The 27,804-nt window shown below is 43.1% G+C and overlaps 1 protein-coding gene and 1 long non-coding RNA gene across 3 annotated transcripts; one reads left to right on the forward strand and one right to left on the reverse strand.

The window, feature by feature from the left end:
* The first annotated feature begins 1,884 nt into the window (after nt 1-1,884).
* mxd4 (MAX dimerization protein 4) lies at nt 1,885-26,186 on the forward strand. 2 transcript variants are annotated; one of them, XM_074629262.1, is made up of 6 exons: nt 1,888-2,103; nt 2,648-2,747; nt 6,749-6,778; nt 20,065-20,179; nt 23,449-23,611; nt 25,004-26,186. In XM_074629262.1, exons 1-6 carry the CDS (start codon nt 2,040-2,042, stop codon nt 25,240-25,242), a joined length of 711 nt encoding a protein of 236 aa, XP_074485363.1. In that variant the 5' UTR covers nt 1,888-2,039; the 3' UTR covers nt 25,243-26,186. The 2 variants fall into 2 exon arrangements, with proteins under 2 accessions (XP_074485364.1, XP_074485363.1); XM_074629263.1 differs by lacking the exon at nt 6,749-6,778 and having other exon boundaries at nt 1,885-2,103.
* On the reverse strand, nt 25,632-27,643 carry LOC141764235 (uncharacterized). Its single transcript, XR_012593233.1, has 2 exons — nt 26,420-27,643; nt 25,632-26,267 (listed from the first exon to the last, which is right to left on the reverse strand). It is a non-coding gene; the product is annotated as an uncharacterized LOC141764235 (long non-coding RNA).
* Between the last annotated feature and the right edge of the window lie 161 nt (nt 27,644-27,804).

A 27,804-nucleotide genomic window follows, 5' to 3' on the forward strand; every position in this document is an offset into this window, starting at 1 on the left:
ATTAGAGATGCTCACAAGTAATTTTTTGCAAGTCCAAGTCAAGTTTCAAGTCTTACACATGAGAGCAAATTAATTTCAGTGTCATGTAAATAAACTGGCAGCTGTGTGTACAGCATTCAGTCTTTTCACAATATGCAAACAAACGGATAAAGTAAGTTATATATGTTTCCATTTGTGTTTGTGTGGCTGCTAGTGGCAATCATGCACAGCTTTATACAGTTTAGGATTTTTTGTTGTTGTTTTGTTGACATGTAAAAAAAACTGACAGCAACAGTAATTTGTGTCGTCTGAAATCCTGTAAACTATGATGAAGTGTCTGCAGTAGAGGCCCCATGAGGATCCTGTGTGATACTTGTTTCCAAGAAACTACAAAACAAAGTTTGTGGCTCTGGTCCTCAAGGGCCTTTCCCTCATCATTCACACTATAAGTTACTTCCCTCATCATAACGCCTTTGTGATTTCTTTAGAATGTACTCCAACGATCTGAGGCATAAACATCTGGCCGCAAGCAATATGTACTGCAGAGCAACCCACTTTTATACTCTGCAGGAACTCCTGCTGAGATATTCATAACTCTTCCACAGCTCTGGCAAAGTGACACTTTGCTCATGCCCACAATGCATTTTTTTCAACGCATTAACGCAACTTGTGTTTTTTAGGTTGTAGCGGGCTCATATGAAATCATATAAAACTATAAAACCTAAGGAATTCATTGGTACCAACCATGTCATACTAGCTTGCCGGGAAGGAGGTTAAATAACGCTCCAAACTCCAAACTCCAAAAAAAAAATGACCATGTAATTTTACCCCTTATGAGGTTAAGTTATATCTTATAAGGTATACCTTTACATTATTTAATATGAAATTATATTAAAATATTTCCTTTTTATACAAAATAATTAAGCTGCCAAAAGTCCACGTAGCTACTTGGTTTATGAAGATATAATAGGAGAAAAGCGAGTATTATAAAGTACATTATGAGGAAGTACATCTTGCATCGCATGTGTGAAACAATCTGCCATATCATAGCCAGATTAAAAACCTGACGATTGAGGAGTACACAGAGGAACATGATTTGTTTTTGCAGATTACCTGTCTCATGCACTGCTGTAAGGATATAGTGACCGTTTTATAAAAATATTTTTTTTAATCATATTTGCTCCATTTCTGCAGCTTTAAGAGAGTTGTCATTAATACATCCTGCTATTGTCAAACTGCTTTTCTAAATGAGGTGGATAATATTTAGACTTTTCAAGGGAAAATGTGTTTTTAACTTTTACGTGTTTATTATATTTTCCTCAAAAACATGCATACATAAAAACACTGCAGCTCAGACTGTTTACAACTTCAGGACTCACAAAGCCAATTCCAGTTTCTGCAGCCTCATACGAGACTTTCATAATGACTTGGACAGGAAATGAGCAACACACACAAACACTGTGAGTAAATCTGCCATGTCACACACACTATGGTCACACGCACTCTTGTGAGGAAATAGCTGACAGTGTATAACAAAGCATTGTTGACTGAATGTCTATTGAATGTAGTTTAAATCCAAAAGCATACTTTTTGTTATGAAATCTGGCAACCAAAAACAACAAGTCAAGTTCAACTATGACACCACGCCCAGAATTCACCGCCAGCCAATCAGAGCCCGCTTGTCTTCACGTCGAACCAATCAGCTACGAGGTGGGCGGGCCACTCCGGCTGTTGCTAGGGTATGCCCCTGATGACTTTTACACTCCAGCCAATCAAATCACACCTTGTCGTTTTGCAGCCTTCTCATTGGCTAAAACAAACCCGGAAACCCCGCCTACGGGCTTTTCTCATTGGCCAGCCGTGCCATCACTCACTTCGCCCTGAGTTTTCAGTAAGGTGCTGTTGATACTCTTAGTTTGGAGACTCAGATCTGAATATAGCAGCAGCACACACATCGCTCTGAAAACAGTCTTTAAAACCTCCACTCCCTTTACTTCATGACTTGTACATTAGTGTAAATAGATACTTTCTATTTTTATATATAACAAGACAACAACAAGATGGAACTTAACTCTCTTTTAATTCTGCTGGAGGCTGCAGAGTACTTGGAGAGAAGAGACAGAGGTATTTAAGTTGATTAATGTTGTTATTATGGAGCATTTACTACAGACAGCTATGGTTTAACATGCTGTCATCATAATGTAAAGTTGTAACCCTGCCATAGTGCAGATATGATGTCACTTTATACAGACAATGGGTGGTAAACTGGACCTATAGTATAAGCCTGCATGCTAGATAAAGAGTAGCTCTATGTTATTATTACTATATTATATTATTTAAAGTGTTTATAAACTGTGTTTCTAATGCAGCTGTTGTGTTGTATCAGTATGTTAGCTCTTCTGAAATGGGTAAACAAGAGTGACATTGAGGATATGAGCCAGTATCATAATGACAGATAATAAAAGATCATGTTTTTACATTATAGACCTTGCTGAAGGCTATATATTGATATATTGGAAGTGATTGCATTGATGATCGATCATGCCTCTATAGCTATTTCATGTTACACAGATTGGCAGCCTTTTTTTAATTTTTTTATTATTATTATTCTTGCAGCAGACACCACAATAACATGAATGTTTGTGTTGTTTTTCTCTCATATATATAGAGGCAGAGCACGGTTATGCATCTGTGTTACCATACATGAGCGACTTTTCCAGTAAGAAAACGAAAGCCTCGCCAATTTCCAGAAAATCTCAGAACAATAGGTAAATAAAAAGTCTTTTTTTGTATTTGTTTCTGCAAAAGTGGCAGCTTCTAGTGGAGCTGTTTTCATGCACAGTGCCATCATGTCTCTGCTGCTGCTGCTGTCTGGGCTGGGCTCTCTGTTTTGGTCTCTCCAATAAACACTGCCACGCGTACACTGTCAACTCTGCTGCTCTCTCTCCCTCTCCTCTCTCTCTCTCTGCTTCACACACTCTTTAACAGAGAAAACACACACCCAACATGCACATAACCCTGTCTCACACCAGGGCTATCATGCATTCACCTGATGTGCCTCTTGTCATGTGGTTATAGTGTGTTATTGCATGTGTGTGTCTGATGTTATAAAGTCCTTTACATGTCAGTCAGGCCCATGTTATTGACTGCTTTTCATGGCCCCATTTATATGCTGTGACAGTCTCTGCAAACTAATATAGACCCTAGCTGCAAGGCCATCAAATTATAGTTAATACATTTAAGTTTCAGTTTCAGTTCATCTTTGCTCTGTTTACTCTTTCTAGAACAGCTGGTTTAAAGGTCATTTAAAACCTCAGCATGGTTAACATTTAATCCACAACTCATAAAATCAAAAGGCCTGCTCAGTATTCTATATTATTTTCATTATTGGTTAATCTAACTATTATTTTCTCGATTATCTGATTAATTGATTAATGTTTTTGCCTATAAAATGTCAGAGAACAGTGAAAAATGCCCCATATAATTCCAGGTGACATCTTCAGATCTCTTGTTTTTTTTATCCAACCATCAAACCCAAAGAGATTCAATACTGTAACTTAGAGTTGCAATGATTAATCGATTAGTTATCAGCTATTAAATTAATCTCCCAACTATTTTGATAATTGATTAATTGGTTCGAGTCATTTTTTAAGAGAAAAAAAGTAAACAGAAAGTGAATTGACAGCAATTTTGACGCTCGTCTACGTAATTTGACGAACGTTTGCTGGTTTCAGCTGCTCAGATGTGAGGAGTTTTGCAGATTTTCTCAGTTTTGTATCGCGAATATTGAATATTTTTTGGGGTTTTGGGCTATTAGCTCAACAAAACAAGCACTTTTACGTTGTGCTCTCAGAACGCACAATAAGCCTTTTTCAATGCTTTCTTACATTTTAGAAACTACAGAATTAATCGTCTGAAAAAAATACCAAGAGTAGAGCTGCAATGATTAATCGATTAGTTGTCAACTATTAAATTAATCACCAACTATTCTTGTTAATAGTTTAATCGGTTTGAGTATTTTATTATGGAAAAAAAAGTAAAAATTCTCTGATTCCAGCTTCTTAAATGTGAATATTTTCTGGTTTCTTTACTCCTCTATGACAGTAAACTGAATATCTTTGAGTTGTGGACAAAACAAGACATTTGAGGACGACGTCTTGGTTTTTTTTAGGAAACACTTTTTACCATTTTCTGACATTTTATAAACCAAACAGAGAAAATCATTGACAGAATAATCAAGGTGTCAGGTGGCGTCTTCAAATCCCTTGTTTTATCCAAACATCAATCCAAAACCCCAAAATATTCAATTTATTATCAACAAGCTAAAAACAACAACAACAACAACACTATGTTGGTCTGAAAGAGAATTCAAATTGATTCGATTAAAGTGGGACACACCCTCATCAGGATCCCTTTCCTCTTGATTTATCACCCTGAATTTGGGTCTTCTACCTACAAGGCTACATGCAAAATGTTGCAGTGTTATTTGACCCGGTGTGCAACAGTGGACTCTTTCATCTGTTAACAACCTGTCATGTGTGTTTGGTGAAACTCTTCAGAAACATTTGCATGATGTGTCCAGTTTTATTCCCATGAACGCTAGCACATGCAGATCTGGTGAAAAAAAACAACTTTCCTGTTGGCTAATATTAGTTTAGAGAAGCGCAGTGAGCCTGGTTTCCTCAGTAGTGAGTCTGAAAGTTACATAATTGCACGTACAGCGTGTTAACATGTGGTATCACTATTGTAATTACACTCCTTTATACAGCGTTTGAATTTGTCAATTTGAAAGTGATATTTGTCACAAACGAGAATGCAGTCTCATGATCTACATTCCTCTGACACGGTCTCTGACAGAGTAGCACCATTGTGTACTTGTGTGTGTGTGAGGGTGTGTATGGGGATGTGGCAGGTGGGTGTGGTGGCTGAAACAGACACCTACACACACAGTAACACCAGCCCACCAGGCTTCATGCACCAGACCTGCTTTTACTTTATTTTTTCTTGTGACTGCTCTGTGGGCAAATTCCCCAACTCCCTTTATACTCTCCTACAGGTTTTTAAAGCATCAACAGGATGCAGCGGGTAGTGAAGTAAAACCCTGTTTCATGTTTGAACCGTATTTTCAGCGAAACAGAAGCTGGCTGTTGGTTAAAGAGCGCGATGCTTTGCTTTGTGGAACCAAAAACGGGCTGTTATATGGTTTGATATCATGAACAAATCTGCAAATTAAAACCGATCACATGTTTGTACAATATTCCGGGCGTGTTGGGCGTCTATTTCTGCACACAGAAAGAAGAAACCCTGGTGGAGTTTCCTTTTTTTTTACTCGCAGACTGTTGTTAACTCAAAACGCTTCTAAAAAAAGAGCTGAAATTTTATCGCTGAGAGTTATCCTGCTTTACCTCTCTGTCACACTAGATATGAAATTAAAAATATAAATAGCGCAGATGACTTCTTCTTTTGAATGTGGGAAAACACACACGAGGTGCTTTGAGGACGAGCTTTGGCTGTTTTACATTCCATAAAAAGGTTGATATGAGGCTAATACGTAGGCCTTTGATCATCAGCGCCAAGTTTGTGACCTCAGAGCAGAGCGTCCTTTGTCCATGCCACACCATTCTTTTACATAACATGTAAAGGTGTGTGTAAACCTGCTGTTATTACAGGTCTGTGTGCATTCCCTTCCTCTGTATGACTTCCTGGTCGTGCCCTGTGCTTTGAATGGGGACGTTTCCCCAATTTGTGCAGGTTTGAATAGCACAACTTCCTCCACGGTGTCAGCCTTTTGGATCAGGTTATTAGCAGCAGTGAAACATCCTGTGCTCCTTATGGGAGGATTTTGTGCAGACGCCACATTATCGCAGTTGCACGGTCAACTATAACCCTTTTTGGTGCAGCGTGGTCGCCGTGCAGATGCCTCGGCCTCCCACAGCTGTGGGAACCACTGCTTCCCGAGCACAAGGGCCCTCAAACAGCAGAAAAATGTGAAAAGGCTTGTTGTCAGTCTGGCCCTTTTGTCGTCGCTGTTTTTGTTTTTATTGCCGTGGTATCCATGACGGCCTCGTGAACAGAGGGCCTGTTTCATATGGACTGCAGTGCCCTCGCTGCTGCACATCACAACAGGGGCTCTCCTCGGAATAACCCACATGCTGAGGAATTTCTGCAGCGTCTCGGCCTCCAGACGTCTGAGTGTGTTTTTGTCCCATGTGCACGCTGCTTTTCAGCCAGCGTGCAGCAACAACAGCAGTGTGTGCATGCTGTTTGTATGCGTGTGAGAGCGGGGAGGGGTCTTTCTCGCGCTTTCTCTCTCAGGGTCATTTTTGGCGCTCGGCTGCACACTCTCTGACAGATGTCACACAGACATGGAAAAAGATTTTAAAAACTAGACTCCATTTCTGCATTTCCAGAATGTGTGATCATGCGTTTACATCGTTTTTCTTAAGGCCTGTTTTGGAGTATTATAATACTATTGCTTAGGTAAACTTTATTGTAAAGCAACTCAAGCTTTCAAAAGCCCTGAAGCCGCCTGGAGGCAGAAAGACACCCTTCTTTGATGTCTTGACACATTTTCCCTCTCAGATCTGCTGTTACTCTGCATTTCCTTCCACACTTCTCGCTTTCATCTGTCTTACATTTAGATAAAAACATTTACTAACCAAGCGTCTAGCCTTGGGATTATCCATCACATCGCATCCTAACTATCATGTCATGGGATTCGGGTGTGTTTAGCATTTTGACAGTATTTCCTTGTCTTTTGTTCTTTCAGATCGTCGCACAACGAGCTGGAGAAACACAGGTAAGGTGACATCTGAGGTCACGTTTGTATGATTTGCATACGTGTCTTTGCCAAGCACCCTTGAGTCCCTGGCACGCTATGTGTCTGCAGGTAGACGTCAAGATATTTTCCTCTCAGTCAAAAAGATCGGATCAGAGGTCATCTTCAAAGAGGTTTAATCGATTAATTCCTCGTGTCTGAAAATGGATAATAAGCTTGTTTCAAAGAGCAGCTTCACGTTGATTAGATCTGTCTCCATTTCACGGATGAAACTCGTTACCTTGTATGGAAAGGGAATCCTGTCAGTAATGTGATAATCCCGCACAGGCTGATGCTGTGAACGGAGGCGGGGTGAATCTGGCTCTCGCCTGTCATTTTTCCAAATTGAGAAGCCTGCAAATGGCACACACACACACACACACACACACACACACACGGTGATCCCGCTTTACTACCCCCAGCATGCATCTCACTCCACCTTTTTCTTTTCCGCCCTTCGGGGTACAGCCATGGATGTATAAAGAGAACGGGATACAGTATTGTAAGTGGGCTCCTGTTCATTCCTATGAGAGTTGCTCAGTGGCTCATGAAGCATAGATGGCTCGACTGCCATTTAAAGTACCCGGATCATCCAGCGATCTTTGGCATCCATTAGGCCTATAGAGCAGGCGCAGTAGCGTTTTCTTTAACTCCGCCTCCCAGCCTCGGTCTGGGTCTCATTCACATGAACAGAGGAAGGAAAATAACTCTGGACTTGGCTATTAGACGTGTCTTTCCCAATGTAAGTCTTTTTGGGCCCAATGGCATCACATGACGGACACGGTTGTAGCACCACCGTTTTGCCAGTACGAACATTTGCTTCATAGTCCGACGCCCTTCCTGGGGGCTTGGGTACAGCGCTCAGCTCGCAGTGGTTTGATATCTGCGCTCATTAAAGGCACAGACGTCGTTTTTTTCTCTGTTTTGACTTCACCAAGAGGGGACTTGACAGATTCAAAGGGGTTTCTTGTCAGGAAACAAATCTCCTCTTCGATGCAACAAAGCCGAGCTGCTTTAGGGAAGACTGGGTGGTGGAAGAAGCAAAACTTTTTGTGCTTTTTTGCATCAAGGTCAACCAAAAGCTGATTCTTAAAAAAAAAAACAGCCTGCCAGGGAGGATTTAGAAAACAGCTGATGTGACTATCAGCATGTGAGCAGAGGCTGAGTTGGGCGTGTTACGCTGCTGCATGTGCGTGACACACTGTCACCCACGTTGAGGGATTGGGGTTTGCCAGTCACATGTCTTGGAGTGAGTAATAGATGTGTGTAGAGCAGACTGGAGAAACAAGTACAGACATATTCCTCCCTGACCTGAGAGAAGGAGAAGGCCCCGGCTGATCACACTGCAGGTATTGAGACACATTAGTTACCTCATATCCGACGACGGGTGTGGTTATGGTTACCAGTGAAGTGACGTCCAGTCAAACTGACAAACGCAAATGCCAGTAAAGACTTCCATAATCAGTTTAGTCACTTCCCTTGTCGTCACTACGGCCACAAGTTTCTAAAAAAGACGTTTTTTTACTGTAATGGTAGAACATGTGAGTTCTCTCACTTATTCACTGATGATTTGGCCCTGATGTATATGATGAAATTGTGTTTTAATAGTCTGCAAGCCATATTTAAAAATACTTTCTTGCCGTTATCTTTCTTTCAGTTCATGACTGTTTGTGCTGAAAACATTCCCACCTACTTATTTGTAATGACACGCCCGGCTGTAAAGACGTATCATTGTGATGCATCCTGATGCATCCCCAAATTATACGGTCATTACTCCAACATACAGGTGTTAAAGCTTCAAGCTGTGACTTCAAGCTGAAGCACAATCATCTACAGTGCATGTGTATGTAGTGCATCATACCTGCTATTAATCGGTCAGTCAACGGAAAATGAATCAACAGAGATTTTGATGCTCATTTATTATCATTTATCAAGCAAAAATGGCAAACATTTGCTGGTTTCAGCTGCTCAAATGCAAGGATTTTTGCAGATTTTTTCAGTTTTGTATCGCGTATATTGAATATCTTTTGGTGAATAATAATGGTTAGTTGCAGGCCTACAAGAGAGTTATTGAAAACTCATATATTATCAGTTCCAACCCTACTGGTGCGCTACTCAAAGGATTATTCTCACTGTCCTCGGTTGATCTCTGTTGTTTCTGCTTCATAACAAAACCAAAAATCTTAAGCTCTCTTGTTCAACCAGTTTAATGAGTGCGCGACCAGTTTGCAGCATCCGCTCGGAGCTACAGACCTGTTTAGTCCCCGCCAGTCCCAGTATCGCTTCCAAAAGCTCGACCTCCATCACGCCCTCAGACACCACTCCGGGGAGGTGCTGCTGTTTGAGCCCTGACTCACTGTCTTTGTTTGGTCATGTGTCGGTGTGTTTGGCTCACGCTGGTGCAGCACAGAGCCGTCCTTGTACTGTATGTTCACGTGGTCGGCAAACTAACCGATAAATGTCTGGTTCAGTCACCGGAGGCATCGACTGTATTGTGAATAGCACAAATAATGTGCTCCAATATTGATGTTATTTGACTGTCAAGTCATCTGTCCACTTAAAGCCAGCGTCAGCATCTAATGTGACAGCTTTGAAATATGTTTTTGCTGAAATTTTTTCCGTTTCCTGCAGACATCAGGCTCACTTATATGCATGCTAGGTGTCTCTCACGAAACTGAGAGACACCCTGCATATATTTGTGCCCTGCTATCAGAGTGAGACGTCTGGGTGAGTGCCAGCAGCGTCCCACAGGGTAGTCTGTCCTCACACAACCTGCTTATCTGCCGCAGCCGTGACAGCAGCTCTGTATAGACCGTCTGGAGGGTGACTCTGCTGCTTTCTCTCTCGTCATTGCATTGGCACAGGCCGGAGCTGCAGAGCATCAGCTTGACATTTCCGTGAAACCAGATGCTACCGTGTGGTTGGTCTCCGCTGGCATTGCTTCCTTCCCATTTCTGACTTGATCACGCCTATGACGACTCATCAGTGCCACAAGTTTCCTTCTCTAGAAACGACGTTTTTGTTTTCCCACATATCACCTGTTTACAGGAAATCCAGTTACGTAACTTAAGGCCGGTATGGTGTGGTTACGTCTGGTATGTTTGTGCTGCTTCCCTCAATTTACGTCTCTATTTTTACCTTTCAGACGCAGACAGACACCGCCCTGTAGCTGTCAGATGCTCTCGGTTTCATTTCTGAGATCACTCACAATTATGCTCAAAAGTGATTTCAACAATCAGTATTCTCTTACAATATATAGGCAGTATATCACACCGCGGATAATGTACAGCAACTGTGTGCCGCCTATTGAACTCTAACTTAACATGCACTTCATGGACACAGGAGCCGGCCCTCAGTTTGTCACGCTCTAATCTTCCCTCTAATTAAATTTACTCTCCCGGTGTCTTCTACTCCCAGCTGTGATGAATGACTTATTTGGCTTTGAGGAGCTCTTTCCCCTCGAATGGAGCTCCTGTGTGTGTGTGTGTGTGTGTGTGTGTATGTAGGCTGGGCAGCACCTCACTGAGCTGTTTGAGTTATGGCGGCGTGTCGGCAGGAGGGAGAGCCGTCCCACAGCCCCGTTACTTCACCTCCTCGCCCTTCTACTTTTTTGTCTCCTTCCTTCTCCAGAGAGCACATCTGGTTTTTCTGTTATCGTTTTTTCTCCTCAACTCCGGCTCTCCTTTTTCGCCCCCTGAAAGTGTCTGAGTCAGCAGAAACCCGAGGCAGCAAGGACGAGAAAGGCAGAGCTCCCTTCTCACAGAGGGCCTTTATCACTCTTTACCGACCCTCCTGCCAAAACTCATCTGTGCCCGTTTCTCCTCTTTTGAACTATAAATCTTCTTTTGTGACAGTGAGTTTATGTGGAAGACGCCAGGCTTTGATAGGCCTGTTAATCTGCATTTTAATGTGGACTGTAAAATACACAGCCATTGTGAATACAGCTGAAGTTAAGGTCATATTATGTCCACATCCTGCCTTTAAAAACGAATAAATTTTTTTTAAAAGGCAGCTACATAAACAAAGTGAAACGCTTTACTCCTTCCAGTTTGGGTTTTCACATGCTCATATGATTGCATGTGGCTTTTGCACTTAACTTCCTCAAATGTCACACTGTCCGTTACATTCCTCATGTGAGTGTGGTGACCTGGACTCATTAGGTCTGCATGGGCAGCTAATAACCCAGAGTAATTACTCATGTACTGTGCACGGTCTAATCATTCAGCAACACGTATATTCAACATGAAATCAGTGACCTGATGTTAGCGTGTACTTGAGGTGTGCCATATGGATAAAACCCTCCTATCAAACTATATGTCATTTTATATTACGATGTAAATATATGTAGGACTGCAACTAACACTGGTTGTTCTTATGGGTCAGCCTTCTGATTACTTTCTTGATTAATTGTTTTACCTGTGAAGTGTCAGAAAGTAGTGAAAAATATGTTGCTTGAAAAATGACGACTGATTGAGTATTGAAAAAGCTGTTTCAGCTTTAAAGGTGCTAAATGTGAGATTGGGAGCATTTCTATTGCCTCTGCACGGTTCTCAACATGGCGACGGTGCAACTAACGTTGCTAACAGTGAAAACAGGCAACAGTGCTGACAGAGCTAACAGTGTTAACCTGGTTGGAACCGGAGGGTTGGCGTTACGCTTCTGCAACGGTGCCGTCAGTTGGGCCGGCGTTATCAGTTGTAAACGCCGTGTAGTAGCAGTGCAGAGCGGTGGCACGCTTACATGCAATAAAAGGCTATGTAAACAAAGCACGGAGAAGTTTGTATAACGCCATTGTCTTGTCTGTTAACTTTCTCTCACCCCGTGTGTGTGAAATCTGACTCCTGCTACTCCGTGCTGGGACTCCGTCCAGAGCACTTCACTTTCAGTTTGTAGCGTCTGTCGTCCGACTATGTCTTGATAACACAGCGCTGATACGCAGAAATAAACTAAATGGGTTTTATTTCTGTAAAAAAAAGCTAAACGACGGTGGGGGGGCGGTGGGTATGTAATGTAATCTGTGTGTGCCCGACTACCGTGTAACACCAGTAACACCGACCACCGGGGCAAGCCTAGTTTGTCCTAATTGTTGTACCTTTACTGAAGTCAGTGTACATACTGTAGCTATAGGACAGTTGAGGCTGGAAGTGGACAAAGAATAAGAAACAGGCTACAGCTGGAGGTCAGCTGCAGAGGTCACATGTGGAATTTCTCCACCCTGAGGTCACCGGGCGCTGAGGCGCTCTCTGACTCTGTCAGGTCAAGCCTGGCCACAATCGCAGATTAGCTGCACATACTGTATCTGTGGATGATCGTGTGTTCGGATGATCCGTACAGGCTTTTTGTACACTGACACAGAGATATTTGAGTACGCGACCGCCGTAGACCGACATTTAGGTGAGAACGACCCTGCTCCCTCTCAGGTGTCGCTGCTGCAGGGTGCACTGCGTTTCTGTGTCAGTAAACTTCACTGCGGCAAAGCAGCTGATGCTCATAAAAACAACAGTGTCGGACGCACTTTAACAAGGTGTGTGCATAGCTTTGGGGTTTCAATGGCAACAAAATAAAAAACAAAGGAGGAAAGTGAGTTGACGGAACCATTCACGGTTCGGTCCCAGGCCCTCGTCAGTCTGAGGAAGAGGAGACATTCTTGAGCGTTGGGAGGAACGGGAGGCAGCGTAGGATGTGGCTGCTTTGTGTGTCGAGCAGGCAGCCTGAAATTCAGGTCAGCAGAGTGTGCACACATACGCTGGAATGTAGTTAAGTAACAGAGGCGGTTTAGGGAGAGGGGGAGTCTGCGGGTGGATGGGGGTCACAAAACTAGCAGGCCGAGTATTGCTAGAATGTCCGCGTTCGCGTTGGTTGCTGCTTGTTTTTTTTTTGGCAAGCAATGAGTCACAAGCGAATATTTGCGTGATAATGCACCGATAGAGTGGATTAGACTGTCATTCATCAATCTGTTTTTGTCTCTCCTTTATTCACTCTCTACAACTGCACCTTTTTGGCTTGTGTGTGACGTTGCATAAGCCTGTGCATTTTGACTTCCTAGTAGAATGTCTTCTTTTCTGTTTACTATCCCCTCAGATTTATCTTGTGGCCGTTTAGATGGGCCCAGACCCTCAAACAGGACCCCGCCCCACTTTTCTACAACCTCCTTTCAGCCAAATCTTTAAACATGGAAGCTGGAATCGCCTCTCATGCCACGAGATTCCTGCGCGTTGATCATTGACGAGGATTCATTATAAAACCACAGCTCGCTGCGTGTCAGGGGAATGTGTTTATTGAGCTCGCTGAACTTGTCTCTGCTAGTCCGTCCCAACATTTGCAGATTTACTTTTCAATGCACGCAGCGGAAGGCAATTAATGTCCAGGTCTGTCATTTGGCATTGTGTTGAAATGATTCAGAGGTGCACAGGGAACTCGACCCCTCTCTCTGTTGGCTCACACGCTCTCCTCTTCAACTTCTATTTGACATCTGTTTTTCTGTTAACACCAGTGTAAGCTGGCTGTGCTGAGGAAGGGATTTTGCAATGATCCGTGCTCCCAGAGGGGATTGTTTCAGAACACGAGAAAAATCAAATGAATCTAATTACTAGGCATTCCCGAGCACGCCCAGTGGAAATTTCACTTTGTTTTGTGGAAATACTACTACAACGAGCGAACAACAAACTGCCTAATTCTGCAGTTTCCTGTTGTTTAATCACCAGTAAAGCATGCAGGGCTCTTTCTTCAGTGTAGCTCCACCAGTAGTGAAGTAACCAGGCCCCTCCCTCCCTCCCTCCGTCTGCACTGCTGTTGTGGTGCGTTCAAGTTTCTGTTTGCTTGCGTGTGAGAGAATCATGTGAGAGCGAGCTCCATGTTCCTGCCGACAGGAGAGTGTGTTTATGGGGGACTCGTATCCGTCTGTGTGTCTCGCCTTGCAGTTGTCACTGCACACAGTTGGTGGGTGTGGCATGCTCGATGACAGAAAACAAATACAGCTCAACCCAGACGACTGACATTTCATATCATGGAGATGAAAGCCTCTCGTGTCTCCCTGTGTGTCTCTCCCGGCGGAGCACCAATCATCATTTTTCTACCCTCTTGTTTTTCAGAGACGGTACATCAGATCTCTGTTAAATGTAAACATGTTGAGGGCAGGGCCGCAGGGTGACAGGGAGACTGATGAGAGGCTGCTGAAAGGCCCAGTGTTTGTTGGCCCTGAGTAGGGTCCCTCACCACCTCAACAATCCCTCCATCTGGCCTCGTGCTCCCCAGGAACCTGCCGGCCAGATGTGGAGCCAATCCACTGGCAACCCCAAATTCCACCACCTCAGAAATAGTTATCCACACTCACGCAACGCGGCCCCCACTTTCACCTCGCATTACAGAGCCACGCTGTAAACAAGGGGGCCAGATGCATAAAGTGGGACAACACTAGAGTTACTAAATGATTGTTTAAAGGATAAACAACAATAATATGGTGATTTTTTTTAAGGGATTGGAAGAAACTTGACTGCTATATTAATATATTAATGCTTTGAATATTGTATAGAGCACCTTTAAAAAGGAGTCTTATGGGGTCAAAATATTATTACCCAAACTGACTTCCTGATCGAATAAACCACTTTTACTTAGAAGTAAAACATCCGAAAAGTCGGTAATAACCTCTGATAGCAGAGGAAAACTGTGAACAGTCGGTCAGACTTCTTTTTAATAATTTTGCCGTGTTTCTAGATATCAGTTATTATCACTGATAAAAAAGATGGCCAAAGCTATAAAAATAAGTTGTAACGAACTTCAAGGCTTTAAAAATACAGTTTAGATCATCTTTATGTCGGAGATAGAAACACTCCAGAATGATTCATTGCATTTTAAGGTTAAATGATTACATTATATTGTGCCTTCTTAAAGATAAGCAGGCAGTGAGTGAATCCTTCATGCTTGTGTCTTGTGGGTTCAAGTCACAACAATACCAGAGGCCTCGTATCACATTTTCTGTTCTTTAAACCCAACGGAGAACAAACCGAGTCAGCTCTGGCAGCGAGAGGAAACATTGCAGTGGTGTTTCTGATGACCTCTGACCTTAGTTTAGCGGGTTTGGCTCCTTGCCAGACAAGCCACTCAGTCCTGTGCGTATGGGTCGAGGAATGCGCCGGGCTGCAGCGAGCTCATTAAACAGTGCAGTGAGTGAGGGGTGAAGGCCCGTTGTTTGCACTGGCATGCCTTCTCAGGCCCTGCAGCTCTTTGTGTACCGATGGATCTGCAGTCCCAGAGAGCCTCGACGGTCCCAGGACACCGCTGTCACCAGGACAGTGTGTGTTGACACTGTGAAAACTGGTCACCTCTTTTCTTTGGTGCAGCATACATAAATATCCTTCATTATGCATCCATCAGACATATAAACAGGCTGCAGCAGATACACCGCTCCCTTTTGACTTGTTGTTTTCCCTACAAGGCCCAAAGTGTGAGCAGATCTGTGAGAAAGGCCCGGTCTATACTCGGTAACCTTGGAGCGCAAGTCAGCAGTTTAAATAGCTCGTTCCAGTTTAGCAGCGTGCAGCTTTCTGAGCAAACGTCCCTTTTTTTCCTCCTCTGCCTTTGCTTTGTTTTGGCACCGAGCCCTTGATGGAGAGGGAAGAGGAAGGGGGAGGGAAGGCCAGAGATCAGACAAAAAATCATCCCGTGGTACTCTGCACGTGAGAACGGTCAGGTGGTCACTTCCCTGCAGACGTGACTTCAGTTCAGAGTAAATCAAATTGGAGATTTACTATTAAATCCTCAGCTGTAGAGGAATTGCAGGCTGTTTTGTTTTTGTAGTTCTAGCAATTAAAATGTTTAGCAAAGTCACAAAAACGTTCCAGAGCTAAAATGCTGCTGTTACACCATAAGAGTGCACAATATTATTAATCAAGTTTGCTTTAAAAACACTTTTAAATGAGTGTTTGCATTTAAAAGTGTATTGTGTCTATCGGACTTTTAAACCCTGACTTTTGCACTGTGTTTGAACTATGTTTGACACAAACAAGTAACCCTTACATGACACCACACCAACAGTCTCGCATTGTGGCACTATTCATGACTGGATGACCGTCCTATTTTCAACCCGGACAAATTGCAAAACCTGATGTGATTCAGAACCACGTGGAGCCAGGCGGTGCAACCGTCTGCTCTCCCTTCATGGACACACAACATTCACGTTCATCTGGTGCCACACTTTGCATGGCTGTTTGAGGCGATCTGATAAACATAGCGTGACCGGGACTTGGCTTTGGAATAACAAACGTGAGTGAGGGAGGGTCCTAACCCCGCTCCAAATCGGCTGTGCACTCTTGAAGAAAAAAAAGTGTGTCTCGCGTCGGGGGAACATGTGCTGCTCGGAGGGAGGTAGCTGTCAGGGACACGCTGCCAGGTTAAACCGGATCCTGCCTTATTGATATGCATCAGAAACATTAAGCTGTTCTTTCATAGGCAGAGTCATAATAAAGACAGATGGAAGGGAGACGAGTGTAATGCACAGCTAAAGACGAAGAGGGGCTTTGCCCAGACTTGTTGAAACTTAAGACATAAGTGAGTTACATAAGGAGTTTTCTTTTTGTCGAGTTTTCACATTTGAAACTGGTGTCCTAACATAGGACTAGTAGAGTGCTGCAGGGATGACGTATTTTTGTAGGCCAACCAAGAAGTTAGAATCGCACTGGTTCCTTCAATAAAAAGCCACTGGGATTTTTCCATTGGATTTTGGATTATTGTAGGAAATAAGCTCTGTGGAAAACACAAGTTTATGATACTTACATGTTTTGTTCTGCAAGATAATCTTCACAAATGAACACAACTTTTATAATCTTTTTTATGATCTTTGAGTGAATGCAATCGCCAGAAGTAACGGTGCCTTCAAATGAAACTCATGAGCTTGTGTTTACAACATGGGAAGCCGTGTACACAATGTGCTTGGCGTTCAAGTGGTTAAGTCGTGAGAACACCGCTGCTAAGCAACGGTAATATTAACGTTACTGTCGGCGTCTAGAAGCCACAGAGGCTAACAATTTAGCAAGTTAACAAGTGGGTAACAAAATGCAGTAAATGCAAAGGCATAATGTAAGAGGAAAAACAATATACGACTAAAATTACAATATATTCACTTATTATGTACCAAAAATTTGCTTCCATGGCCTCCCCCATCTTTGACGTCAGCGAACTCACAATGTCACAACTCGTGAACTTTGAGCTTTCAGAAACGTTCTACTTACGAAGTCGTGAATACCACAAGAGGGGGGCGTTCATATGGACTCTTTTCGTGAATATGGTCAACATGACCCCATTTGAAGGCATCATAAAAAGCTAACTTTAGGCTAAAAACTAACTACACCACGGTCACATGAGCGTGAGTATACACAACGAGGCTGTAAAGGCGGATGAGGCGGCGTGATGACGGTTAGGAGTCTCATTTAGCCACTTGTTAACAATCACCTTTTTTATTGCTTTTATTTATTTGACCAGAAGTGAACTCATTTCCGGGTTTTAGGACTCATTCCTGCACCTCTCTATAGACAGACATGTACATACGTTCTCATTTCCAATTATTCCATCTTTTAGAGGAATAGTTTGATATTTTAGATGAGCATTAGATGAGAAAATTGATACCGCTCTCACAGGGCTGGACTGGGATGATAATTCAGCCCAGACCAATCTTCACACATTCAGGTGGTGAAAGTGCATCTGTGCACATTTCGAACCTCTGCATGCCAGGTAAAATATGTGGTGAGCCTACAGGCGGGGCTTGTGATGAATAAATGTCAGTGAAAACAGGTTTTCTTGAAGGGGCTGAAGGTGGCTAGTCAGGCAGAGTATTCGGGGAACGCCTTGTTTTTGTTTTTCATTACAAGAGAGGGAGAGGTGGGCGGGGGGGGGGGTGCAAGATGGTGGCCCATTGGCTCAAGTTACCCTTTGGATGATGTGTGTGGAGCGCTGCCTGGTGCAGCTGAGCACACTGCACTCAAAGAGCTCCTTTTTTCAACCAGAGAAAAAGTCACCCACTAGCTCGGACCCCGCTCCCTTCCAAAAAAACACTCCTCTCCCCCCCCCACCCCACCCGCTGCTGCAGACCCCCAGCTCCTTCCTGCCCGCTTCCCCCTGGCCGCAGTCCAAGTGCTTCATGTGGCTCGACTGGGGCAGGTTGGAGGTGGGCCCCCGCCCCTGTCCTCAGAAGACACTTGTTTTCCAGTGGGATGAGGGTGTGTTGGTGTTGGCAGGGTGGAGCAGAGGGGCGGAGGGGTTCAGCGGATGGAGGCGGCGGGGGGATTACCCCCTGGGAGAGGAGGAAATAAAAGAACGAGAGCACTTTCACACGCCCTTTTTTATGTGGGAGCGCCTGCATGCACCTGTAGGGAGGTAGAGATGTTTTAAAGGGCACTTTTGCTAATCCTTTTTTTATATACATTTAAATCCGGTGCATTTTTATAGCTACAATCAAATCCCTAAAAATTAATTATGACTTTGCATTATTATGTTTAACCCCTGAGACTCTCTTGTTGCCCACAGGCCGCCTCTGGCTGACCTCTGAATGAAATAGACGGGGCTAGTGAGAGGGTCGTACTTTATGTGAAAAACACAGGCGACACCCTTCCTGGAAAAAAAACCCAGGGAAAAGACTGTGAGTGTGTGTTTGCATGTGCAAAGGTCCTCATGTGTGCAGCCCTTGAGAGCTTCATTTCTCTGATTAGGTTTATTGTGGTTGCAGCGATGGCCAGCGGAGACCTTGCATTGTTGGAGTTTGTTTACCGTTCAGACAGTTAGCTAAAAGGAACGAGAGAAATGGGGGACGGCTAGCTCAGAACAAAGAAACGGTTCATGGACTAGCATGACTAATGGAGGATTGAAAGGCCTTTATGAACAAATTTGAATGAACCACGGACAGACAGGGGAGGTAATCTGCTGATAAAACAATGTTGGGAATAAATGCAGTCCTTTTGAAATAATATACAATATCCATACAAAGTCAGTCAGTGTTCAAAGAGACATTAACTCTGCCTGGTCGTCACTATCGCTGATTTAATCGCTGCATCCAGGGAGCTGTTTACTTGTGGATCCACAGGGTTGTTGGCCTGCAGGGCTTTGGCAGGGATGCAGGGTTTTTCCGGAGGCCACAGTTTGTGTCTTGAGTTCAACCGAGTGACCAGAACAGATGAGAAACGTCTCACGGCGGTCATTTTGGTTAATAATGATTTTTGCAGCCGGTGCCTGTGGGTCTAAGGCCTCACCCCACAGCTTTAGGGTATATAGCAGGGTGATAGATAGATCAGGGTGCCCATGTGGTGGATGCATCAAACACAAGGTTTTGGAAAAAGTGAAATAGACAGCTGAGACGGACAATCTTAATGCACCACTAGACAGTGTGCAGTTATATTCAGGTCAGTATGTTGCACTGACGTATTCTGCAATACATTAGTAATAGTGAGTAGTCGTGTTTGTACAATGCAAGTATGTTTTTGTGAATACACCACCAAACTAAAGCATCACATTTAGTAACACAGGCAGGCAAAATCCTACAGGGTTTGATAACAATTAATCTGTTATTTGATTAATTGTCAACTATTAAATTAATTTCCAATTATTTTGATAATTGATTAATCACATTTTATAGATCACACAGCTAATTACTAATCGAGAAAATAATCGACACTGAAAATAATCATTATTACAGCCCTAAATAAAATGTACTTCTTCTAAAAACAGGAAAGTCTCAAAGCTTCGGCCCCGTTTGGCTGTTTGAATGTGTGTCACATGTGGGTGTTTAGTGTCAAAACAGCTCTTGTTGATGAGGAAAGGTGTAGATGTTGAGGTACCTTACATGAACTCTGGCTGTATGATATGATACATGATATGATATAAACAAGTATTGTGTAACTATATCAGCATGTGACATTTCCTTTCTCATGCTGGGAGGATGTGATTCCTCTAAGGAATTTGAAAGCGTTTTTGCTGGAGCCTCTGCAAGCTTTGAACATGTGTAACCAGCGAGACTGTCTGCACCCCCTCAACTCTTTGAACATGCAACGTCGGACAGTCAATCCCAACTGAAACCAAAGCAGAGCATCAACCGTCATCGTGTAGTATTCAGTCACAAGACAAGAACATGACAGTCACAGTATATAGGAGGAGCAGTATTTGTTTCTGTCCTTCGGGGACGTATGGATATTAACCGTTTGTCAGTCTGTTTGTGTAGGTGCCTGCTCACTTTTCTGCGGGTGGATGTCTTGCTGACTCACCGTGTGCTTGTTGTGTGTTTGCAGACGTGCCAAACTACGGCTGTACTTGGAGCAGTTGAAGAAGCTGGTGCCTTTGGGTCCAGACAGCACGAGACACACCACACTGAGCCTGCTGAAAAGGGCCAAGATGCACATCAAGGTATTAAAAAAACAGAAAATAAGACGCAATGTTTCTTTTTGCATCTGTTGGATAAATTAGCCTTAGTTTGACAGATAATTGACAACAACTTTTCTTATTTATCAAGCAAAAAATGTCAAACATTTGCCGGCTCCACCTTGATACATTTTAGGAGATGTTGGTTTAGTCTCTTTTTTATTATTGTAAATTGAATGTCTTTGGTTTCTGACTGACAAAAACAGCAATTTGAAGAAACAAACAATTGATTAATCAAAAAGTAATTGAGTCAAAAATAACTGCTAGTTGCAACTCTAGCGTTGAGTACAACTAGGTTTAAGTTTTCTCAAAAAGTCACGAGCACCAAACTCGTGCTCGACTTCTTCCTCGTCTTTGAGCCGTTCCCCCTTTGCCTTCTTAAAGTGTTATATTGTTTTCTAATCTTTCAATCAGAGCGGTTCAGGGCCTGTCAGAAGAAAAAATGCTCCCAAGACTGAAAGGAAAACAAATGAGTCAACAAAGTGGTATATACAGGACATTTGGCGGCTGATCTTTAGATATGTGAAAAGGGATAATTGGACATTAGGTTTAAGGACAGCTCCTCCTCCATGGTTCATTAAACGAGACACATCGTGCTCATTTCCAAGTTCATACTTGTATTTTGGGTTTCTACTAGAACATGTTTACATGCTTTAATGTTACACATTACTTTTCTCATACTGTGTCTAAATATACCTGTATTCACCCTCCGTCTGAAACGCTCCGTTTTAGCTCCTGTCTCTTTAAGACCCCCTCCTGAAAAAGCCCAGTCTGCTCTGATTGGATGGGGAGAAAATTATGGTGCAGCTTTGCAAAGTTAGTATCAGAGACAGTTCAGAAAGGAGACGGCGCACCGAGAGTCAGTTTCCTACATCTGTGTCATGTTGGTTTCACCACTGCCCCGTCTCTTTAGGTGACTAATATGACCTGAGCCTATTAACTCCAATGGGAGGAATGAACATGAACACAGATTATGACTGATTCTTTTACCCCATAGTCACCAAAGTGAATATTGGACCCATTTTTCACAAGCCACATTATCGTCCCAACATTCTGACACTAAAATGGGATTTTCCAGACGGACAAATCAGGAGAAAATTAACTTTGTTCGAGACTCTCGCGAGATCTGGCAACTAAAGTTCGCTAACGCCTTAGCCAACTAATTTTCGGAATATTTAATATGGCTGTTAGCTGTATAAATATTGAATGTTAGCAAAACAAAAGAAAAAATAAATGATGCAAATATAATCCAATCTGCTTTCATCCATCCACACGACATTCACAACACTTCCAAACGAGGTGGGGGGATGGAGGGGAAGGCGAACACGTCATGACCACGCCCACGTAGGAGACAGGAAGTGTATGCCATTTCAAACCATTGGCAGGCTTGAAATGCGTCATCTTCATACTTGCCAACCCTCCCGACTCCCGTTTTCCATTGCCCTCTCCCGGTTTCCTCCCGGGTTTCACATTTCTCCCGATTTATGACACATGTTCACACATGTTTTTTTCCTTTTTGTTATCTCAACCTGTTTCTGGTGCTGTACAGCATCTATAAGCTCTACTGTTTCCACCCGGACGACAATACAGCTACATCTAATGTTGTTTACTGGCAGAAAAGAGCTGCTCGCGACACAACCCGGCTTGAGCTGCGCTCGCCGCACATCACAACGTGCAGCACCCGAAGTTGGCCGTTGCTCGATGCAGCAAAAAGCCGTCGTGGCGTGGCGCAAGCCAATGGAAATAACGGGTTTCAGAGCGCAGTTGTGCCGTTGTCGCATTGTGTCTGAAAGGGCCTTCAGTGAGTGAGAGATGGAGAGAGAAATGGAGAGTATTAAGAAAAAGAAATACTCTAGCAGGAGCAAAAAATCATTTATATTTTTTAAAAGTCACCAGAATGCAGGAAACAAAGTCTCTGAAACTCAAATTTTCACTTTCATTTTGAAATCCTCCCTATTTTTGAAGTCTCAAGGTTGGCAAGTATGGTCATCTTTGTTATAAAGTATCTTTGGTAGTACTCCAGCTATGGGCGATGTATTCTAATGATCCTGCATGTGACATAGGAAGGGGAACCAAATCTGAATGGCTTGTTGAATCACATGTTTTCTGATCTATGCAGTCCACAAATAACTAACCGGGTTGTCTTGTTGCACAGTTTTAGGGTTGGTAGACACTCCGGATACCCAAATGTATAAGAATAAGCACTGAAAAAGTTTGTCATGATATGTCCCCTTTAACTGTTGCAGTTCACACACACACACACAGAGAGACATGTGAGAGTGCAGCAGGAGCACCAGAAAAGGACTTAAACCCACTTGAGTGCTTGCAGAATATTATTAGATTGATAATGTTGCCATGCAGAGGATGAGCTGCTCATCTAAGTAGAGTTTAGGACACGCTGTACTGATCTTGCTGTTTACGAGCAGCAACACTGTGGTTGGTGGAAAATCCAGACGTAGCGAGTTTTAACCCTTCATTTCCTGTTTATCATGCATGTCCTCTCTGCTCAGACGATCTGCGCTAATTCTCGTCAGCGTTGTGTTGTGTTCTCGTATCCCAGGGGCCATGTGTGTTCGACTTCGCTTTGATTCACCACCGAAAACTTTCACATGCAAATACATACAAAAGTTAATCCCAGGTTGAGTCAAACTGTCAGAGTTTATGTTTATTTTGACTTTCTAACCTGCAGGCCTCACACAGACATTCGGCCACTTCCTTATTGTTGTTAAATTCTTTCATTTGTATGTTTGGCAGATGTCTGATTGGCAGGAGATGATAGAAAACACTGGTTTCATAAGATCCAACATAAATAAGAGATATAAAAATAATATAGTGGTCACAATTGGAAGAAAAACCTTCTATTGTATACTTGTTAATATGTCGTAGTTTACTGTATATTAACACTTGAAAAAGAGGTTATTTAATAGAGTTAAAAGATATTTTTGTGGGAAGATGAAGTATGAAAATACTGTAAAACAGACATTTCGCATAGTCAGACTATTTGGACATTAGGACACTAAGAAAAATGTGTTGCGTAGGTAGCTTTTATGTTGTTAGCAATTATGTGTGTTTCTTTACGAACATGCATAGTATGTCTTAAAGTATGAATGTCAAATGCTGGAAATATTCATTTAAATGCGGTATTATTGTTGTCACGTTTCTTTTTCTGAACTACTTTTCCTTCACAATAAGTTTTTAAAAAGAGAGAGCAAAGAACATTGTCATGGTTTCTTGTCATTGATGTGTCTCTGCAGAAGCTGGAGGAACAGGACAAGAAGGCGTTAAACACGAAGGAGCAGCTGCAGCGAGAGCACCGCTACCTCAAACGCCGCCTGGAGCAGCTTTCTGTGTCCGGATCCGTCGAGCGCATCCGCACCGACAGCATGGGCTCCACCATCTCCACCGACTCCGAGCAAGGTACGCTACGCTTGCTTCGAAAAGTCATCCAGCAGCACTACAGCAACAGGGATCCACTCACTGTAGAACCTCGTTTGTCCCAAATCTGGACAGTAGTTTTTTTTTTGGGACGTGTGTGCCATATTGTGAAATGCTTTAACTATACATTTACATGTATATACTCTACAGTAACAGGTGGTTATTGTGGTCACAGCTTCATATAACTATGACACTAATGTAAATCAAATGTAATCACCTCCACATTTGATGCAAATCAATAACAACCAACGTATGGCTCAGACTGAGGTTGAGGCACGCACGCTGTATATCCTGAAGCTATATTCTGTTTGCAAACAACTGCTTTCATCGGCACGTAACCCAATCAGCTGTTGGGCTGTTTGTATTCCTCTCGCCGTCCACTGATAAACTCTGAGCCACACCGTGGTCCACGTGAAAAGCCACTCGATGGTTGGCCTTGTTTGCAGGCGATGCCCCTGGGGTCAAAGGTGAACACCTCAGAGTGCAGATAAAGAAGTCTAGGTTTCCTCTTTAGCTACTGATGGTGGCAGGGTTTTACGTTAACCATAGCCCGATGGCCTGTGGCCACCAAATATCCCCCTTGGGGGATTACCTGTCTAAAAACAGGTTAAATACAAATAATAAAACCCCCCATACCGCAAGCCTTCACCAACGCAACGTTACAGTTCCACAAACATTTCCATCAGGGCCTAAGTTGACTCTCTGCCGGGCCTTAGCATCAGGGAATTGTTTTTTAAATGTATTTTTAAGATGTTTTTAAACTAGAAGTAGCAAACTCCTTTAAGGAATAACTCAATTAGTAGGTTGTGAATATGTATAATGTGAAAAATCCATAAAATATGTCACCTCAGGGGTCATCAGTTTACTCTATGATAGAAAAAGGGGGTTGACAACCACTGCTCTACACAAGTATTTGTCACTTAATGTTTACAACCGAGTGCAACCCTATGGATGCCTTCTAGGAGACACCGTTTGAAACTGTGTCCTGGTATTCACATATTAAAATGATTCATCGCGTCTCACCCCTCTCTGTGCATCGCATAACCCGAGTTTAAAGGAGCAATCTGCTGCTCACGGTGTCACAGACTCCCCTGAAATGCTTAGCTTGGACTGTTACAGTATGTTTACTAATCCTGGTTGAGGTAAACACACACATGCAGTTGTTTATCAATGGATGGGGATTAGCTGTGGGAGCACAAAGATCTGCCTGTTTGCCCAGAGTTAATGGCAGCCTAAATCTGGGTTTAATCCCCAGGCGCTGCAGGCTCCCTAATAAATATGCCCACAGTCGGGTGGAAATAAACAGTTTCCCCCTCGCTTCTTCTGTTTTTGAACCGAAAATAACCTCGTGTATTTTGCTCTTTTTGCGTGCAGAGGTGGACATCGAGGGCATGGAGTTCACCCCTGGCGAGGCGGACAGTGTGGACAGCATCAGCGACGTTGAGGAGGAGGAGTTGGAGGAGTTGGAGGAGTTGGAGGAGTTGGAGGAGTTGGAGGAGGAGGAGTTGGAGGAGGAGGAGGAGGAGGAGGACCACTACAGCCTCCAGAGCAGCTCCAGCGACACCAGCTACACAGCCACACATTCCCACAGACTGCAGCCGCACCACTGTTAGACACCGCGCGGCCACCCAGCTTCCCTCCCCCTCACTTATACCCTCCCCACGACCATTTGCAATCGCCAACGCCGCCCGCTACCTACATCAGACCGGTCCACGACGGCGGTACACCCTGAACCTGTTCCTCCTGTCCTGGCCCCGGCTCTCCAGGAAGCATATGGGGCTGAAATGCCACTCAAGCCTTCCTGACCCCCCCTGACCACTGACCCTACCTCACCCTACTGTATCCTGCCTGAACCTGACTCGCCCGGCCCTCCCACTGCCCTCACCACCCCACACCTAGTGTTGCCGCAGGCTCATAGAGAGCAGAGCAGAGTTTGTGCTTTTAATGGGGACTTTCTTTAGTGTGGTGGAGCTTTGACTTGTTAATCAGGGTTTTGTAAAGTGTGCGTTTATGTGTGTGTGTGTGTGTGTGTGCGTGTGTGAGAGAAAGAACAAGCGAGGGAGTTTAAGAGAAGTCAAAAACAATATATGTCATCCTCATGAGGCAATAATACGCAGACGAGGCTTTGTGATGTAAAAGGTAAAGCACATATTTGCAACATTTAAAGTTGATTACATCACACAGTATCTTCCCTTTACACAATACCATTTACAGGAGTAGCTGTTCCTTGAAACGTTTTTTAAAAAATGGACAAAGATTAAAGGAATAGTTTGACATTTTGGGAAATATATTTATCCGCTTTCGTGCTGTTTCCACCGACTGCTAGCTGTAGCGTCGTCTTCTCATCATCTAAATCGTGGCAAGGAAGTGAAAAAGCTTCTTTCTTTTTTTCCCCCAAAATGTGAAACTATACTTTTAATTTCTACAATTTTTAGTAGGGCTGACCCGAAAGCTTCGAAGCTTCGACCGTTGCCATGGTAATCAACCTCCAAATCAGTATTCGATGGCTTCGTTTTTTTTTTTTTTATATTTAAGTATGTAATAATAATGTATAAATCCCCAAATAGCCCATAAAATAAGGAATAATCCCACAACATTATTCATTATTCATATTCAACATGAATTATTATTTGTTATTCTCAGACGGATATCGCTGTTTTTTGTGTTTAGAGGTGTGTGTGTGTACAGTATTGCGGCAGCGGCACTGAAACGGGGGAGATGGTCAGCCTGCTGCGCCGCGCCGCGCCGCGCCGCGCCGCGATGCTTCGAATAACTTCGAATATCTCTCACCGAAGCTTCGAAGCCCAAAAATGGTAATCGGGACAGCCCTACTTTTTAGGATTGTGTGAAATGTGCAGCAGTGCTTCTGCCACCTAAAACAGGACTTTTTCAGCAGCTACTTCTGTAAACAAAGTCCCATCTTCATCTCCAAAATGTGGCCGAAAGACAAACTAAAAAAAGTTACAGAGCTGTAGCAGAGAAGAAATAATGTATATAGATGTACAGTTACTGTCCCAACCCCTCATGTCTCCCTCTGGTTGGGTTGCCTAACCACTACTCCACACTACTGACCACTACACTATACCACCCTATGGTGTGGATGGACTACTATGTCAATGAAAAAAAGGAGTTGCCTCATAACTAAAAACTCTATTCCTTAAAGATTGATTCAAACCTTGTGATTCCTTCTCAGTAGCGAATTGATGTAGCAATAAATACGAGAGGCGGGTGATTCCTCTGAGTGTTTAAACGATTCTGGTGGACCACGAGGTGTCGAGGGAGACGTTTTCCTTTTTTACCCTGTAGATGGCCAGCGAGTGCTTACAGAGAGCGGACCTGCAGAAAAAGGGACAGTTCTCCCTTTTTTCTTTTTCACTAATGGATCCGTCTCGTCACTCTTTTGCGCCTTTTACACAGAATTCGAATTTCTCTACAGCTTTGTGACTTTTTCAAGCAGCCTTCATGTGTGTCTGGATTTGTTTTTTTTTTGTTCTGATTAACAAGTCAAAGCTGTTAAAAGTGGAAAATATAAAAAAAAAAAAAAAGGGCCAGCTCTAATGATTTGTTCTCCATAGAGGCGTTCATTTATAGCTAACTTAACAAACTAATCAGTTGAAATTTTAATCTCTATAACAAGGCTAATAATCTTCTTTCCCTCTCTGCTATCTGTTGCTTATTTCCAGAGCTTCTGGGCCCTGCTGAAGACCGACGTAGATGAAATCTCTCTTCCCTAACTTGTCTGTAACTTATGCACAATATTGACGGAGGAGGCGCTTCTGTCGCTCTCTGACCATTTAATAATCATTAGTCTCTGGCAGTCTTTAGAGCTTGGCGTCCCAACACATAAAAAAAACAAAAAAACAAATAGGGCCAGTCCACCATGGCAGGTCTGACCAAAAAAATAAAAAACTACAAAAAACTCAAGACCACAAAAAACTTGCATACAAAAGAAGCTACTCGTCACTAAAAGTGATACTAGCCAGTGTAGTCTATATTTCTTGTATTAAATTTTGTATTATATTTTCCTAAATGTTCTCTTGTAATGAAAAGACAAAAAAGAGTGAGTATATCTATCTATATATAAATATATATATATATATATATATATATATGAGAGACAGACAGACATGAGGTCAGGCTTGTTGAAGGGAGAGTGGGGGCAGGGGAGCTGATAC

The sequence above is a fragment of the Sebastes fasciatus genome, chromosome 3 (genome assembly GCF_043250625.1).
Source record: "Sebastes fasciatus isolate fSebFas1 chromosome 3, fSebFas1.pri, whole genome shotgun sequence".
Classification (NCBI taxonomy): Eukaryota; Metazoa; Chordata; class Actinopteri; order Perciformes; family Sebastidae; genus Sebastes; species Sebastes fasciatus.

Coding starts and splice junctions, on each gene's coding strand:
- mxd4 (XM_074629262.1), top strand. CDS start 2,040: ATGGAACTTAACTCTCTTTTAATTCTGCTGGAGGCTGCAGAGTACTTG. Junction 6,779..20,064: donor AACGAGCTGGAGAAACACAG/GTAAGGTGACAT, acceptor GTGTGTTTGCAG/ACGTGCCAAACTACGGCTGT. Junction 23,612..25,003: donor CTCCACCGACTCCGAGCAAG/GTACGCTACGCT, acceptor TTTTGCGTGCAG/AGGTGGACATCGAGGGCATG.